General features: G+C 37.9%; 1 protein-coding gene across 1 annotated transcript in view; it reads left to right on the forward strand.

The window, feature by feature from the left end:
- megf6a (multiple EGF-like-domains 6a) overlaps positions 1–16310 on the forward strand; it is a 42815-nt gene that overhangs the window by 11476 nt on the left and 15029 nt on the right. The window contains exons 3-14 of the mRNA XM_079803066.1: positions 4495–4620; positions 8135–8257; positions 8706–8828; positions 10707–10844; positions 11193–11315; positions 12285–12407; positions 12768–12935; positions 13019–13150; positions 13647–13775; positions 13952–14080; positions 15719–15853; positions 15935–16069. Of these exons, the coding sequence (XP_079659192.1) occupies positions 4495–4620; positions 8135–8257; positions 8706–8828; positions 10707–10844; positions 11193–11315; positions 12285–12407; positions 12768–12935; positions 13019–13150; positions 13647–13775; positions 13952–14080; positions 15719–15853; positions 15935–16069 (1584 nt within the window). The remainder of the gene's footprint in view (positions 1–4494; positions 4621–8134; positions 8258–8705; positions 8829–10706; positions 10845–11192; positions 11316–12284; positions 12408–12767; positions 12936–13018; positions 13151–13646; positions 13776–13951; positions 14081–15718; positions 15854–15934; positions 16070–16310) is intronic.

Raw genomic sequence — 16310 nt, forward strand, 5'->3', positions numbered from 1 at the left:
GCAGCTGTAGCCTTTGTCTGACCCTGTTTGATGAAAGAGGTGAGTGAACATTAACAAAAAAAAGGGCGGAGACCAACTGAAAGGCCGCTGACATTAGGACATCATCTGCCCATCAGCTGCATCATTAGAGAAGAGATAATGAAAGAGTAAATGGACAGTCTTTAATCTGAAATATTGCACATCTCAGGATTTACTTCGGAAGCATCATGTTAGGCATTAATGTTCTGAGATTACTGGTCATTTGGAGTGGTTTTCCGTCCAATGGCGGTTATTAATTACAAACATTCCCACAGACATTCCCTCTTATCACCACACCAAATAGCTTTTAAATGGTGCAGAACAAAGCTATTTAGTAGTATTTTACTGAATATTTTGATTGGTTTATATCCTGAGGCGATATCCTTTTTGGAAAACAGAAGAATGGCAACATTGCCAAGCATCACAATCCAAACAATTGAGTATGATGATATGTTTTTCCATCCAAACTTCATATCAGTCATGGAAGGAAAAAAAAAAATCCCTTTCCAGTGAACTATTTTCACTAAATGATTCAGGTTTTGAAAATAATTGCTTAGTACCATTTTGGATAATTATTAATTACTGTGAAGAATGCTTTTGACAAGGCCGTTCAGTGGTTTCTCCACATTCTCTTCTATTATCAGAGATAGAATTTCTTCAAAGAGTGGATATTAAAATCTAAATGTTATTAAAATCTATCATTAATAAAATATTTTAATCTACATGTAACATTTTAGTCCAAAAAGAAGACGCGGTAAGCCAATAGGATGTAAAAAAGCTGGATAAGCCACACGAGAGTTATCAAAAAAATGAGAATAAACAGTGTGCACAATACAATATACAGTACAATATCAAGCATAGCGTCAGTTCTGGCAGGTCACGTTAGTCAAGCTCGCATCAGCTGACTGTCAGCTGATCACGTCTACCTAGAAGATACGACGTCTATCACAGCGCATATATATATATATATATATATATATATAAGCTCCTTCGGTACTATCAGCAGCTATCATGTTTCTCCAGAGATCATTTACCCTCCTCCATCCCCAGCTCCTCCTCTCATCCAGTCAGGATTTGGTATTCTGATTCCCCTTAAATCAGACTAAATTCCCAAATGATTTTGTACATTAAATATTGACATTAAAGGAGAACTCCGGTGAATTTTTAAATTAATCTTGATCAATACACCTTTGTGAGTACTGTCTATAGAAAAAAAAAAAAAAAAACGAACCGGATTGGTGCTTGCAACACGGAGCTGTTACAGTTAATGCCCAGAGCTCCCACTAAACTAACACGGCAGCTATGGGGGCATATACATAGTGTCTTTGTGCCTCTTAACAGACACAAAATGCAATTAAAATGTCTGTCCAACATGAACAGGGCCCTTACATGACAACGAGATGCTTTTAGCAACTTAGCCATTGTTTAAACTCACCGAAATAGTGTTTTAGACGGCAAGCTGTAGTCTCGTGATGAAGTCGCGTGGGAACTCAGTTGTAGCCGGAAAAAGGCAAATAGTCCAAGGGGGAGGAGCATTGTGTGTGTGAAGCGTGATGATCGGCTCACAAGTGAAGAAGAAATGGTTCGTAACGCTCCTCCCCCCTGGACTATTTACATTTTACCTTCTACAACTGAGTTCCCACGGGGCTTCAAACCGAGACTACAGCTTGCCGTCTAAAACACTATTTCGGTGAGTTTAAACAATGGCTAAGTTGCTAAACGCATCTCGTTGTCATGTAAGGGCCCTGTTCATGTTGGACAGACATTTTAATTGCATTTTGTGTCTGTTAAAGCTACACTATGTAACTTTTCCGTCCACTAGAGGTCGCCTGTTCAAAACAAAGGCGTAGTTTGATGACGCCACGTTTGAGCGCAGAATCTTGGGACATGTGGTCTTCACCTCACAGCCGGTGGAAAAGAGTCAGGATAAGACTCGGGCAGAAATCATGTTCATGGATGCAATTATTAACATTACTGTAGTATGAAGCAGAGCAGGACCGAGTGTTGTGGAGCTGAGCAAGGCCGCAGGAGCGATTGAAGAGCGGGACTGTTATTATGGCATAGTCGCCGGCGGGACTTTTATTATGACACGGTCACTGGCGCCACTTCCTCTTTTCCAGTCATGAGTATATGAGGTAACCCAACTCTGTGTTGAAAAGGAAGTTATGACGTTCGCTCAGCGGCTGCTATGACACTTGTTCACACTGCAGTGAGAGTACAGTGTTTCTTCTAAATAAAACTGGAAACCGAGGGTAACGCATATGACGCAATCGACAGGCGACTCCCTCAAACGCATAGCTCACACGTCCCGGTTCCTTGGTTAAAATAGCAATTTCTCACGATTTACAAATAATTGGAAACATTTGGGAAATTCTAAGTAACGTTACTCAACTGAACAAAATATATAACACTGGCCTAGTGGTTTTTGGATATTTTACTGCAAAAATCTTACATAGTTCACCTTTAAGAGGCACAAAGACACTCTTTATGTATATGCCCCCATAGCTGCCGTGTTAGCTTAGTGGGAGCTCTGGGCATTAACTGTAACAGCTCCGTGTTGCAAGCACCAATCCGGTTCGTTTCTTTTTCTATAGACAGTACTCAAAGGTATAACGATCAAGATTAACTTAAAAATTCACCGGAGTTCTCCTTTAATGATATCTGCAATACATTATGTTGGTTCTGTTCTGGTTACCCTAAAGGGGTTATCGCTGCTCTCCCTGCTCATGCTAGGCTGCATGGATGCACAGGGAGTTCTTGCCAAGAACAGAACCATACCGCCAATCCAAACTGTATGCTAATTGTCACTCATCACGATAGTGGCCCTGACAGAAACAATGTATATTTATATAGCACATTTAAAAACTACCCGTCAGATTGGTACTGTGATGCCTGGTTTTAAATACACATAATAGAACTTTAAAATCCATTTTAACAGGTAGCCAATGAAGTGAAATCAAGATTGGTGTAATGCTCGCATTTACACTTCCCCTTGAGAATCATAACGGTTTCAAACTTCTTTAAAAACAAGAATGGCTTGACCTTAGTTAAAAGACAAAGATGATAAAAACAATGTTTGACCACAGCACTTATCTGCTTATCCAATTTAAGGCTGTTTTCAAAAAATACACTTACCTACGGTTTCACAGACAAGGCTTAAGACTAGTCCCAGATAATGCATATTTGAGCTGTTTTAACTAAAAACAACTTTCACTGACACATCTTAAGCTATGTCAGTGCCATCTCAAGAGGCATGTTTACAAAACCTACTTAGATGTCCTAATTAAACTAAGGCCTAATATTGGCTTAAGCCTTGTCTGTGAAACAAGGCTCCAGATTGCATTGTACACCCTAATTAAAAAACAAATTAGTTCAAATCAAAGTATTTAGAACGTTCTTTTTCTTAAGAGTTCATTTGAACCAAACATGATCATTTCAGTCCAACTCTTATTAAGACTTAAATAAATACTCGTAAGCACAATACACAAACAGCACCACAATGAGTAAACTGAAGTTAAGGAAATATATGCAGAGTGAGCTGATCTAACTAAGGAACAGGTGTGAGAAATCAATCAAACAATGGATAACCATGACAACCAAGGACAAGCGGGAACATAGGAACAAAGGAAACATGAAACAATGAGAAACGAGCTAAGGCCATGAAAATTAAACAAAAAATACATAACAGAATGTGACAATACACAATTTTTTTATTTTTTATAAAAGTGGATATTAAAATCTACACACAATAGAATTTAATCATATCAGACTATTTTCACCTTAAATAAAATTCAATAGGTTACAACATAATGGGTTAGGTACTAAACCTTACATCAAATGAAGGTATTTTGGTACAAAACGGGTTGCTTTCTGGCAGAAAGCTGAAATGAATGACAATAGAGCAAACATCCAGATCACACAGCCAGCTGAAGCAGGAAATAATAAAAAAGAAAAAGTTAGATACATTTCCTGGAATGGCGACAGCGTCAGTGAACAGGCTTCAGATCTGTAAAAAATCTGTGAACTGACCCACACCGGGCTGTGAACTAGAAGTCTTCTCGCAATTTAAACTTTTCTGCACGAAAAGGAGGGGTAAAATTGTAAAATCCAGATGTCCTGTGTTGATGGAGTCCAATCTAAACAGAATTACTGATGTAATTAAAGCCAAAGGTGCTACCGCAAAGTATTATATAAAGTGAGTGCACTCTAATACAAACAAAGTGCTGACAGTTTTTAAATATTTTCTTCCAAGAATAATACATTTTGTTTTCAGTTTAATGTCTTATGGTGCAATATCTTATTAAAGAGTAAAAAAAACAAAAAGCCTGACAGGAATTGTTTGAATTTTAATGCATAGAATTTCATTCACATATACGTATCTACGATTATGATTGCTTTGATGAAAATAAAATGGAAATAGTTTTGTTAGAATTGTGTTTGGCTCTTAACTGTCATTTCCCTGTTTCCTCCCCTCAGCTGCCCTATCCTGTGCAGTGAATAATGGAGGCTGTGAGCATGAATGTGTCCAGCTTACTCCTGTTCACGTCCAGTGCCGCTGCAGACGCGAATACCAGCTCACAGCTGATGGCAAGCGCTGCAGACGTGAGTTTTGCTCTTCTACTTATGTATATTTCACATCTAACAGTGCCTGGACTTGGTAGTGCTTTAGTAAAAAAAAAAAAAAAAAAAATACTTCAGATGACTTTGTTTCAAAATAGCAAGGCTTCATGTTCAACTTACTATATAGTCGATATAATGTTGTTGACAAAAACGTAATGTTTTGTCCAGTAATCCTGCCTTTAATACAGTAGTCAGAACAGAAGTCATATATCCAATGTTTTGGATACTGGTTCCCCCAACTAGACCTGCTCAAGACCAACGCTAACCAGTCTGGACCAGTTTGGAAATTCACAGTTGTTTCAGCAGGGTGTAGAAGCTGTTATGTTTGTTGCTTTTTTAAACTCTTTACCTTTTGAAAGTTTTGTTATGTTCATGAAGTTGTCCATAAAATGTCCCGGCAGTGCATATCACATGCTGTTAGTCAAAGAACATGCTGACAAGAGGATGAAAGTAGGAAAAGCTTTGGTCTAAAACTGTGTCATAAAGTAAGTATGTAGCTTTTGGATGTGTGGATAGAAGGGTTTTTGGCAGAACGGTAGAAGCTAAAGAAACTGATCAACATCACTAAAACACAGATGTGCTGTTTCCAAAGATATTGGCCACCGAGTTGGAGACTTGAAGATTGCAGCAGAGGACATCTGTATCAGTCCTGACTGAATTCAAATAAAGTTAGACTAGTGTGTCATAACCAATCAAACGTTGAGTCACAAATGACATACTTTAGACTGAATTAGTATACTTTTAAAAAGTGGCACAGCTCAAGAGAACTTCAGACTTCAGTTAGTGCAGTGTGAGTCACTTGAACGGCGATATCTTTAACCGCTGTGCATTTTGGCCCGCTCTAAACAGCAGTTTTCACTGAGAGAAACTTATATTATTCAGGCTATAGCAACCTCATCTTGGCGGACACTGTGTCAATTCCAGTGTGTCTGCCAAAATTCACATTCAATCTACACTACCACACAGATCCAATGTCCTGACACTCACCAGAGACAATTGTTCCCCTATGAAGTTAGGTGAAGACAAGAGGAAAAGAGTAGGGAGAAAAAGAATGTGTATCTTATTGTGTAACTGTAAGACACTGACAAAAAACATGCAGGCATCAGTGTGTTCATGAGAGAGGGGTATAGACAGTTCATTTCGGCAAATGGAAAACAGTGTCATTTTATTGTTTTCATACTGTTGTGATCAAAGTACAGATGAGTCTTGGGACAAAAGTCTTTGTACTAGTTAGTTTACTTAAAGACAATCCAAACAGTGCTGTTGCTGTGCAATGCTATAGCAGTGGTATCAGATGGCAATACCAAGGCACTTTGAGTTATACTGTGGTCAGGGATGAATTGGAACTAAAAAAACATTGTACCTCACTATGTCATAAACATCATGCTGCATTATATATTCAAGCAATTTCACACTCTGTTGTTCTGAATCAATCAACACTATACTATACCTATAACACTATCTACCTTATTTTTTATGTAAAAGCCAGGTTGGCCATTTTTAACTTGAATGTGCGAGACTAGTTTCAGCTGCTTCCATTTTCTCTGTAAAAACAGTTTGTTTTATTGTTTATGCTGCTTAATACTGCAAATTGGTATTTGTTGTTATTTTAATGTTTTTATAATCATAAACACTGATTTGTAGAGCAAAAAAATTATATACCGTTTACTGAACTTTATTCTTCTTTTCAGTTAGCAGCTAATGAATTGGAAGTGTTGCACATTCACAAGAAATAGCTTACTTCTGCACTGTAAAATGAGGTCAATTTAATTACTGATATTTAGCAATTACATATAACGGCAGGATTGCAATACTTCTTTTATGCAACAGTTAAATAAACAATCAGTAAATTCGATTTAATTGACATATTGTCAGTTTATTTGTCTTTTTGACCTGTCAGCAAAAATAGTTCAACACAAAGGTCAAATCAGAATTAAAAGTTGCGCGTGTATGAGTAGCACACAAAAGTACTTTTGCTAAGTGACTCCATGTTTTTGAACAAATCGCTTGAGTGAATGTTTCAGTGACTCATAAAGACAGTAGTGTCCGAAATTGCATGCTGTCCACTGGATGGGCTGGTCATAATGCCCCCGTAATTTTCACCCTGCTGTTTAATGAATACTACAAAGCCAGACCCTTAGTAGATTTGTATCTACTATAAAGTAGGGGTTGAACGACTTCAGACTTTTTTTTAAGTCGATATTTACTTTATTTAAGTCGAGTCGAGTTGCTGATGACGTCATTAATGAACAAATAAGCCTGAATCTTGAGCTGAGAGTCACAGCTATGGCATTTGACACAGTGCTGCCCACAAGGCTATTGCTCCAACAATAACAGCTTATTTTTATCAGTTATTTTGTCTTTAGATTGTTATATTTCTCACAGATTTATGCTTGTTCCAAATCAGATACAAATAAAGCAGCACAGTAAACACTACATTTATATGAATGCATTAGTGAGAGCGCGATTGCATGTGAATTAATTCTACCTGTCTTCTAATAGTGAAGCTGTGGGTTTTAATTACTAAGAAGAAATATATGCTAAAACTTTTTATTTACTTTTTATAAGCTATTTTATTGTTAAATCACAGAACATTGTTGACAATACATTTCTGCGCTGCTGAATGTTTCTGTTCGCTTGATCTGCATGTGATGTGCGAGCTACTGTCTGTATGTGTGCGCTACAATGCAACATTCGTTTAGAATGGCGATTAACTTACGGTTACAATAAGAAGTTTAAAACATTTTAAAATTAATTTTGAGCATCCAAATGGTATAATCAAATATTCTCAGAGTATGCATTTATTTGTCATTTTAACTTTTGGAAACAGAGCGTAAAAGTGTAACTTCAAAGATGTTTTATCCTGTTGTACCCTCTATAGGCCATGATTAGCGACTAGTCGCCGTCAAGCTTAAAGGGTCTGTGCAATCCCTACTATATGTAGTAGGGAAATAGATATATTCGGACACAGGGAGTCATTTGTTTCATTCCTTAATGTATCAGTGTTTTTGAACGAATCTGTTGAGCCAACAAATCAATGATTCAGTCATAAAGGCAAACTATTGGTGTAATTATGTGATGTGCAGAAATAGTCACTTTAACATCCCCACCCCTGGAATGCACAATATCTTATTCATGGTGTTTAAATGGCAGTCAAAGGCCCCGAATTGTCCCCGATTTGCTCACCCAAATCTATAAAAATGTGTTGAAAAGTAATTTTATGGCTGTCACAAACCTGGCATTATTTGTTATTTTTCTTCAAATAAAAAAACTATTTATTTTGGATAAAAATGGGTCTTCCAATGGGTCTCAACATTGCATTGTATATGTATGATGTGTTTTATATCATAACGTGATTGAGGCAAGTATGGGAATGCATGAATTATATATGTGTATTACATGGACTGTGTTGACAGGATAATGAGAGTTTGTGTGCATGAGGGAGACAGCCAGTAAAATGACTTATAAGATCTGACTTAAATGGCATGTGTTTCAGTGAGGAACCCATGTACGGAGAGGAACGGCGGCTGTGTGCACTTATGTCGCAGTGACGGCGGTCATGCTCTGTGCAGCTGTCACCAAGGCTTCACGCTGGCCCCGGACCAGAAGAACTGTGAAGGTAAAAGCTTCTGACAGCAGCAGTGAAGGGCCTTCCCACCATGCTAGGGTTCAGTTGCGCTGTCATGGAAAGTATTAAATGGTCTCTAATCTGCTGGATCCTCTTTTTCCAAAGTTTTTAAAGAAGTTTCTTTCCCATGCAGTGAGAACAGTGGAAGCACTGTGTTATATTAGACAGCTGAAAACTGTAGAACATGGCTCATCTTCTCAACATTGGCCAGGACTGGCTAGGGAGACAGTGAGCAGAGCTTTCCACTCTCGAGTCCATGATGGAACCAGTTAGAGCTTGAGAGGTTGCACTCATTGATATTCATTGAAGTGATTATACAGGGCAGAAATTTCAGTTTTCTGACTCAACAAATCCAGAGGGGAGTTCTCATCTGATTAGATGTCTGTATAAATAGAGAAAGTTGACATATCATCAGGAACTTGTAATTGGTGCGTTTCAGATGTTGATGAGTGTGAAACGGGACTGGCGGCATGCGCTCACAGTTGCAGGAACACCCCGGGCTCTTTCTCCTGCGTCTGCAAACCAGGATATGAGCTGGGCTCTGATGGCAGGAAATGCTACCGTGAGTTACCTTTCTCTTAATTAACTTCTGTGGTTCACAGAGCCACAGTGGTCTAAAAAAGTAGGGATGGGTGGGACAAGTCCGAAGTATTGTTCCTTTTGATAATGTAGTAGCAAGAGAACCGATCCTGTGATAATAGTGATTTAACTACACTACCATTTTAAAGTATGGGGTTGGTAAGATTTTAAACGAAATAAGTATTTATGCTCACCAAAGCTGCATTTATTTGTTTAACCCTCTGGTGCTCTTCGGTCATTTCTGACCGGAAAATTTTCTGTTTTTAAATTTTAAAAATCATTGCTGCTTCATCGGAATGATATGAAACTTGGTGACTTTTCTAGCATTAGGTATATAAAGACACAAAAAAGGGCATGATTCGAGCATGCTAAGTGGTCGTAAAAAAAATACTCCCACTTATGCTCTTCGGTCAAAAATGACCACCATAGGAAATTAATGGGAAATCTGCAAAAACACAAATTCACAGAAAAAAATCTATATTTGTAACAAAAAATAAAATATATCTAAAACTTTATAATAAATAGTCTTAGAGATTTTTTAAATATATATTCAAATCCAACAAAAAAAAATCATTAAATGTGTTCAAAAGAGAACTAGGGAATTCTCAAGCCTCTCCATAGAGACCTCTAGTGATTACACCCATGGTTGCATGATTTCTTAAATAATTCCAAAAGAGGGCACTAATCTGCCTTCAAAAATGTTTTACTTTGAAGGCCTAGTCTCTATTTTAACCTGAAATACTGCAATAATAATAATAATAATAATAATAATAATAATAATAATTAAAAAAAATTACCAAAAATAATTTTTGTATAATTTTCAATGGCAAAAATAGACCATAATTATTGCATAAATATAAAAAAATACAGTCAAATGATCTCAAAATACAAAATTCAAAAGAAAAAATATTATTGAAGAAAAATTAATTGCATTGGTTTTACTGGGGTGGAGGAAGTTACATTTTTAGGTGTCCGGTCACTTATGACCGGGAAGACAACCAATGCAACCCCTAAACGAAGAGCACCAGAGGGTTCAAAATATAGTAAAAACAGTAATATTGTGAAATATTATTAGTTTAAAATAACTGTTTACTATTTGAACATATTTTAAATGTAATTCATTCCTGTTATGGCAAAGCTGAATTTTCAGCATCATTACTCCAGTCTTCAGTGTCACATGACCATTCAGAAATCATTCTAATATGCTGATTTGGTGCTCAAGAAACATTTCTTATCATTATCAATGTTGCAAACAGTTGTGCTACTTCATATTTTTTTGAAAATCTTGATACATTTGATAAGGATTGTTCGATAAATAGAAAGTAAAAAAGTACAGCATTTATTTGAAATTGAAATCTTTTGTAACATTATACATGTCTTTACTAACACATTGATAAATTTAATGTGTACTTGCTAAATAAAAGCGTCAATTTCTTTCCAAGAAAAATACTGACCCCAGACTTTTGAACGGCAATGTATTTGACTTATTTAGCAAGAAAATAATTCATAAAGTATGCTTCAAAGTGACAAAATGCATCTGTATTAAAGAATTGTTAAAGAACTATTTCTTATCTGTACAAAAAAGTACAAATTCCTCATGTTCTGTAATTGTTGTTAGAACATAATACACAAAGATTTGTTTGTTGAACATTTGCAGTTTAAGCCTATTATATTTTAAATCAATATCAGTATATAATTCATTTTCTTTTCTTTTCTTATGAAATTTTCTTATGAAACTAGCACAGTATAGAAGATTGGCTGTAAAAATGGAAATTTATATTTGTTATCTAATGCCGTGGCATTCATGATATTTTAAAGTGTTCATAATAATTGTTCCTTTAAATTATACATTTTTCTGTAGGTATTGAAATGGAGATTGTTAACAGTTGTGACTCTGAGAACGGTGGCTGTTCACACCACTGTCAGCACGGCGCCCTCGGACCCGTCTGCAGCTGTAACCAGGGTTATCAGCTCGCAGAGGACCTCAAAACCTGTTTGGGTGAGTGTGCAGGTGTACAGACAGATACATACATTAGTTTTACAGAATAACTCCAATGAAATCTATCCCTTGGATTCAGTGTGCATCCAGCTGCTCTGATAAACGTTTAAAATCATCATTCCTCAAATAAAATTAACGACTATTTCCTGCAAAAGCAAATGTCTGCCAGCTGGATCTCAGCAGTTTTGGGTCTTGTGTTTTTCTGGCTGTGCCCTGAAGGTTCTTTCTGAATAATGACCCTTCTGCATAACTGGAATGGTGCTTATGTAAATACTCGGTATACAGAGTCCTAATGCACACCGATGGCTCATGGCCTCACTTCCTGTGCTCCTTTTTTTTGTCTTTTAGATCTGGAAGAATGTGAGGAGGGAACTTCATGCTGTGAGCAGGACTGCACAAACTACCCTGGAGGTTACGAGTGCTACTGCAGGGCAGGATACAGACTCAATGCAGATGGATGTGGATGTGACGGTACTTCACAACCTCTTTACTACTGATCGACTATTAACCCCTTACCTGTCACCCCCCTTTTTGAGAATACACATGAAAATGCACTATCCAAACTTAAAGGGCTGTAATTCAAGAATGCTTTGGAATATAGACCTAAGTTTGGTCTTGTTTTAAAGCAGACACTCGGCAGAGTATTGCTGAAGTGAACACAATTCAAAATATGAAAGTATGAAAAAGTTATGGAAATTTAAATTTACTGTAAATAAAAAATACTGTACTAAATATTTTTATTTTATATAAAATATATATTTTACAAAAATGTTTTAATCTAAAATTACTATAAAATCAAAGCCATATGTCTAACCAAGTTGTGTTCCAAATTTGAAGTTGATATCACAAAAATTGAAGTTCCCATGAGATTTTGTTTAGGCGCTGTACCACAAATAGCCACCGGGTGTCACACATATTCCATTGATTGTTTTTTGATGCATTTTTCTGTAAATTTGTCCAAATATCCCTTCCATCACAAAATGGTCACCAAATATGGAACCCTGAGACTCAGACCTTTCCGACGATATGTGTTTTGTCAAGATTAGAAAAGATTTTTATTATAAAGTAGTTAAAATAAATGTTGTAATATAAAACATGATGACGCCCACTAGGGGAGGAGCACGCTAGAAGAATTTAAAGTCCCGTTTCCATGGTAACGGAATGTCCAATTTCAAAACGGTTTTCACAGGATGAATTTTGAGTTCGTAAGCTTTCGAATGATACCTAATTTATGATAATTACTCAAATATATGATACAAAAAAAAGCAGATCAAAAAAAGAGTGGCAGGTGTCCCGCCAGCGGGACGGTGACAGGGAAGAGGTTAAAGAGGAGCTAGGAGACATATTAGTTCCTGGCAATGCTATAGTGAAAACAGCCCTAGTTACATCACTGGTCAGTCACATTGTCTAATAGCGTTGTGTTTTCCGGCTGGTGTGTAGATGTGGATGAGTGTCTGTCTGATAATGGGGGCTGTGAGCACACTTGTCAGAACACAGCTGGCTCCTATCACTGCTTCTGTCCGTTTGGGAACCGGCTCGCTGACGATAGACATTCCTGCATCCGTAAGTACACCATGGAGGTCACGGAGTATATTTTATTTATGTGCTGTGCGTTTGGTTTGCTTCATAGTCAATAACCTTTTTTGGCATAATGAAGTAATGAATAATGAAGAAATAAATTTTTTTGTTTTTTTGTTTGTTTATTTTATATAAAATATATGTGTGTATACGTATATACCCAGGGAAGACTATCAATCACTCTTTGGAAGCTAATGGGGATTCGAATAAAGAATGTCAATTTATTTGGTATTTAAAAAGTATTTGTCTAATAAGCAGCACAATGTCCAGCCAGCTGATAAACCTATTCAGTATAATACAGCAAGACAACATTGATCATGTCAATATATCTGTTTCTCTGTGTAGCCCTGGAGGGAGCAGTTGAGGAATTGTCCAGTCCATTGGTGTTTGAGAGACCTCTCCTTCATCTCACTCTCCTCCAGGACTACCCACAACCCCTGGAGCGCTATCACGACTATGAGGAAGACAGCTTCGGAGAGCTGCGGGCAGAGAGCACCCTCTCAGAGAAATTTGGTGTGTTGTTTTGTCAAGTGTCTTCGTTTATTATTCATGGGGCTTGCTTCTTATTAATCTTACGTTTGTCTTGTCCATCACAGTGTGTTTGAATGGGACATTTGGCCATGACTGCAGCCTAACGTGTGACGACTGCTCTAACGGAGGACTGTGTAACATTGACAGAGATGGTTGTGACTGCCCAGATGGTTGGACAGCGATCATCTGTAACCAAAGTGTGTCCATTATGTAGTGTGAAACATACACCACTATTCAAAAAGTTTAGATTTAAAATATATTTAGTTTTTGAAAGAGGTCTCAACAAGGCTGCATTAATGTGATAAAATACCTTAAACCTTAAAATAACTGTTAATGTACTGTATATTAAAATGTCATTCATTCCTGTGATGTCAAATTTGAAATTTCAGCATCATTCCTCCAGTCTTCAGTGTCACATGATCCTTTTGAAATCATTCTAACTTTTTTTTTTATTATTATCAATGTTGAGAACAGTTGATATTTCTGTGGAAACGGTGGTACCGAATTTGTTTAAAATAGAAATCTTTTATAACATTATAAATGTCTCTACTGCCACTGTTGGTCAATTTAATGTGCCCTTGCTGAATAAAAGTATTCATTTCTTTAAAAAAAACTTTTGAACACTAGTGTTGGCCTATAGTTCTCATATTTACTTTATAATTAATAAATAACACTTTCTTTTGTCCATTTTAGCCTGTCCAGAGGGAACTTTTGGCAGAAACTGTTCCTTCTCTTGTAAGTGCAAAAACGGTGGCACCTGCGACCCGATTAGCGGGAAGTGCCGCTGCCCACCTGGAGTCAGTGGAGACCTGTGCCAGGACGGTGAGTGACTGCGAGATTAGAGCATAAAATTAAACCGTATCTCTGCCAAATCTGATGTTGCAATTACTGTTGGTATGTTATATGAAATATGGCTTGTGTTTTCTGTCTCAAATTGCAGCTGATGTTAATCTGTAAATTAAAGCTAAAGTGTGAAGTTTTTACTCTTTGTGTTTAAGGTTGTCCAAAGGGACTATATGGAAAGCACTGCAACAAGAAATGTAACTGTGCCAATAACGGCCGCTGTCACCGCACATATGGAGCCTGCCTGTGTGATCCAGGGCTCTACGGCAGGTTCTGTCACCTACGTAAGTCCAGCAGTATATCACACCGACAGTGACTTAACTCCAGGACATACTCACACAGAGTGATTTACCCAAGCAGGACATGTTCCTGGATCAACATCCTTTTCTGGACACAACATTCCTATGAAGCAATCAAAGCTCAAATCCTATTCCAAACCATAACCATAAAATCAAAGGCAAAAGATACAGTGGGGTCCAAAAGTCTGAGAATGTCTTAATTGGATTATCGAAATAAAGTGTAGCCCAAGTTTGTGTTAAACCTGATGACCATGTTCTCCAGCATGATTTGAGATGATCCAAAGAGCATCTTGAGCTTCAGTGAAAGAACACTTCAGTGTTCCAGAGATCACACTTACAAATAAGTCAGATGAATATATGGTATGCGTATTTGGCGTGCTGTCCGAGGAGAGGGCTCCAAGCTCTGTATTTGGCCCGAACCCATAGTACCCCCAGCCCCCCGGCTGTGGTAGGAACAAGCCAAGAGTGGGGAGTCGGGGTGGTGTAGGGATGCTGAAAACTGTCCAGGAATGTAGGTGAGTCAACAGTTTATATAAATAGGCTTCTTTTCATGTTGATATGACAAACAAGTTGATTGGATAGATCATTTGAACGTGCTCCTCCCGAACTTTTGAAGAGTCACACGAACATTGTCAAAAATGTGCTTATTTGATTAGTGATTGTCATTGCACTAAAGACAAAATAATGGTTATTTATTGGCATTGATGGTGCCACGAAGACACTTTAACATCCATGGAACCTTTCAATTCTACAAAAGGTTCTTTATGTTGGAAAAATGGTTCTTCAGATTATTAATATATTAATATTCTCTTTACACTAAAAATATGTTCTTTTTAAGTAACCTAAAACCCCCAATTAAACACACCTGAACCAGCTAATCAGTGTCTTACTAGGGCCTTGTAAGACACAGGCCCCGTCCCAAATGGCACACTTCATGTGCACTTTAGGTCTTGTGGACTTACAATGGCCGCTGTGTGCACGTCCGTTAAGTCCACGAGACTGCAGGGTGTCCCATTTGTCATTTTAGGTCTCAGAAGGGTGCTCGCGAGCGCCCCCTTTGAGGTCGATATGCGCCCTAGATGCACACTTCTGCCGAGCCCGCACTGGTGCGGGTTACACAGTCAAAGTGGCATTACGTCGTGAAAGTGCAGACTCAGAGGAAGACCGTGAGGGTTTAGGGTGCCATTTGGGACAGGGCCAGAGATTGGGTTCAGGTGTGTTTTTTGGGGGTTGAAGCTAAACTCTGCAGGACAGCGGCCCTCCAGGACTGAGTTTGGAGACCCTTGTTCTATGGCTTTGCTGCAAACAAACTTCTTTGTAACCTTTGTTTTTAAGTGTGTCTGTGTCTGTTATTAATGTTTCTTCATTTAATATAGTTAAATCCTAAAAATAAATAATACATATTTTTAAATTAGTTTCCCAAATTTCTGATTTTCAGTGTGGTTCAAACCTAAACTTAATACCTGATTCATTGATACATTGATACATTGATTCAGTGGATTGTTGTTCTGGAACCTACAATGATGTTGATCCAGGAACATATCCTATCTGGGTTAATAATGTTATCATTTTAACATCTGATGGTTCTCCTGAACAAAATGTCCTACACAATGTTTTTTCCAGCTTGCCCCAAGTGGTCGTATGGATCTGGCTGCTCGTCGGAGTGTCAATGTGAGCAGCAGAACACGCTTGAGTGCCATCGACGTCATGGAACATGTGTGTGCAAGTCTGGCTATCAGGGCAAGACCTGCAACCTAGGTCAGTTCAGGGAATACAATTCACTTGATTGACAGCTTGTGTGCGAGAAATATGTTTTATCGGTTGTTCTTTGCTTTTTAGAGTGTGATAGTGGACACTATGGTCCAGGATGTAAATTAAAATGCCAGTGTCCATTGGGAGTGTCTTGCCATCACATGACTGGACAATGTCAGCGCCAGTGCCCAGCCGGTCTGCACGGGGAGCACTGCGAACAAAGTGAGTTTAAGTCATGCATTAGCTGGAATGCAGTGACATTCGCACTGCACGGCACTAGAAGAGCTTCCATAAAAGTGGATTTATGGCCATTTCTGAGAGTCATTGTGTAAGTTATGCTGACTAGCGTTTGACAGTATGAATAACATGAGGAGGCCAGGCCAAACACAGCTGCCAAACACTGATGGAAATACCTTTATCTCCTGGCTTGCTGGTTAAGTGTGGTTTCTTTAACATGGATATG

The sequence above is a fragment of the Gobio gobio genome (assembly GCF_949357685.1).
Source record: "Gobio gobio genome assembly, chromosome: 21".
Taxonomy (NCBI): Eukaryota; Metazoa; Chordata; class Actinopteri; order Cypriniformes; family Gobionidae; genus Gobio; species Gobio gobio.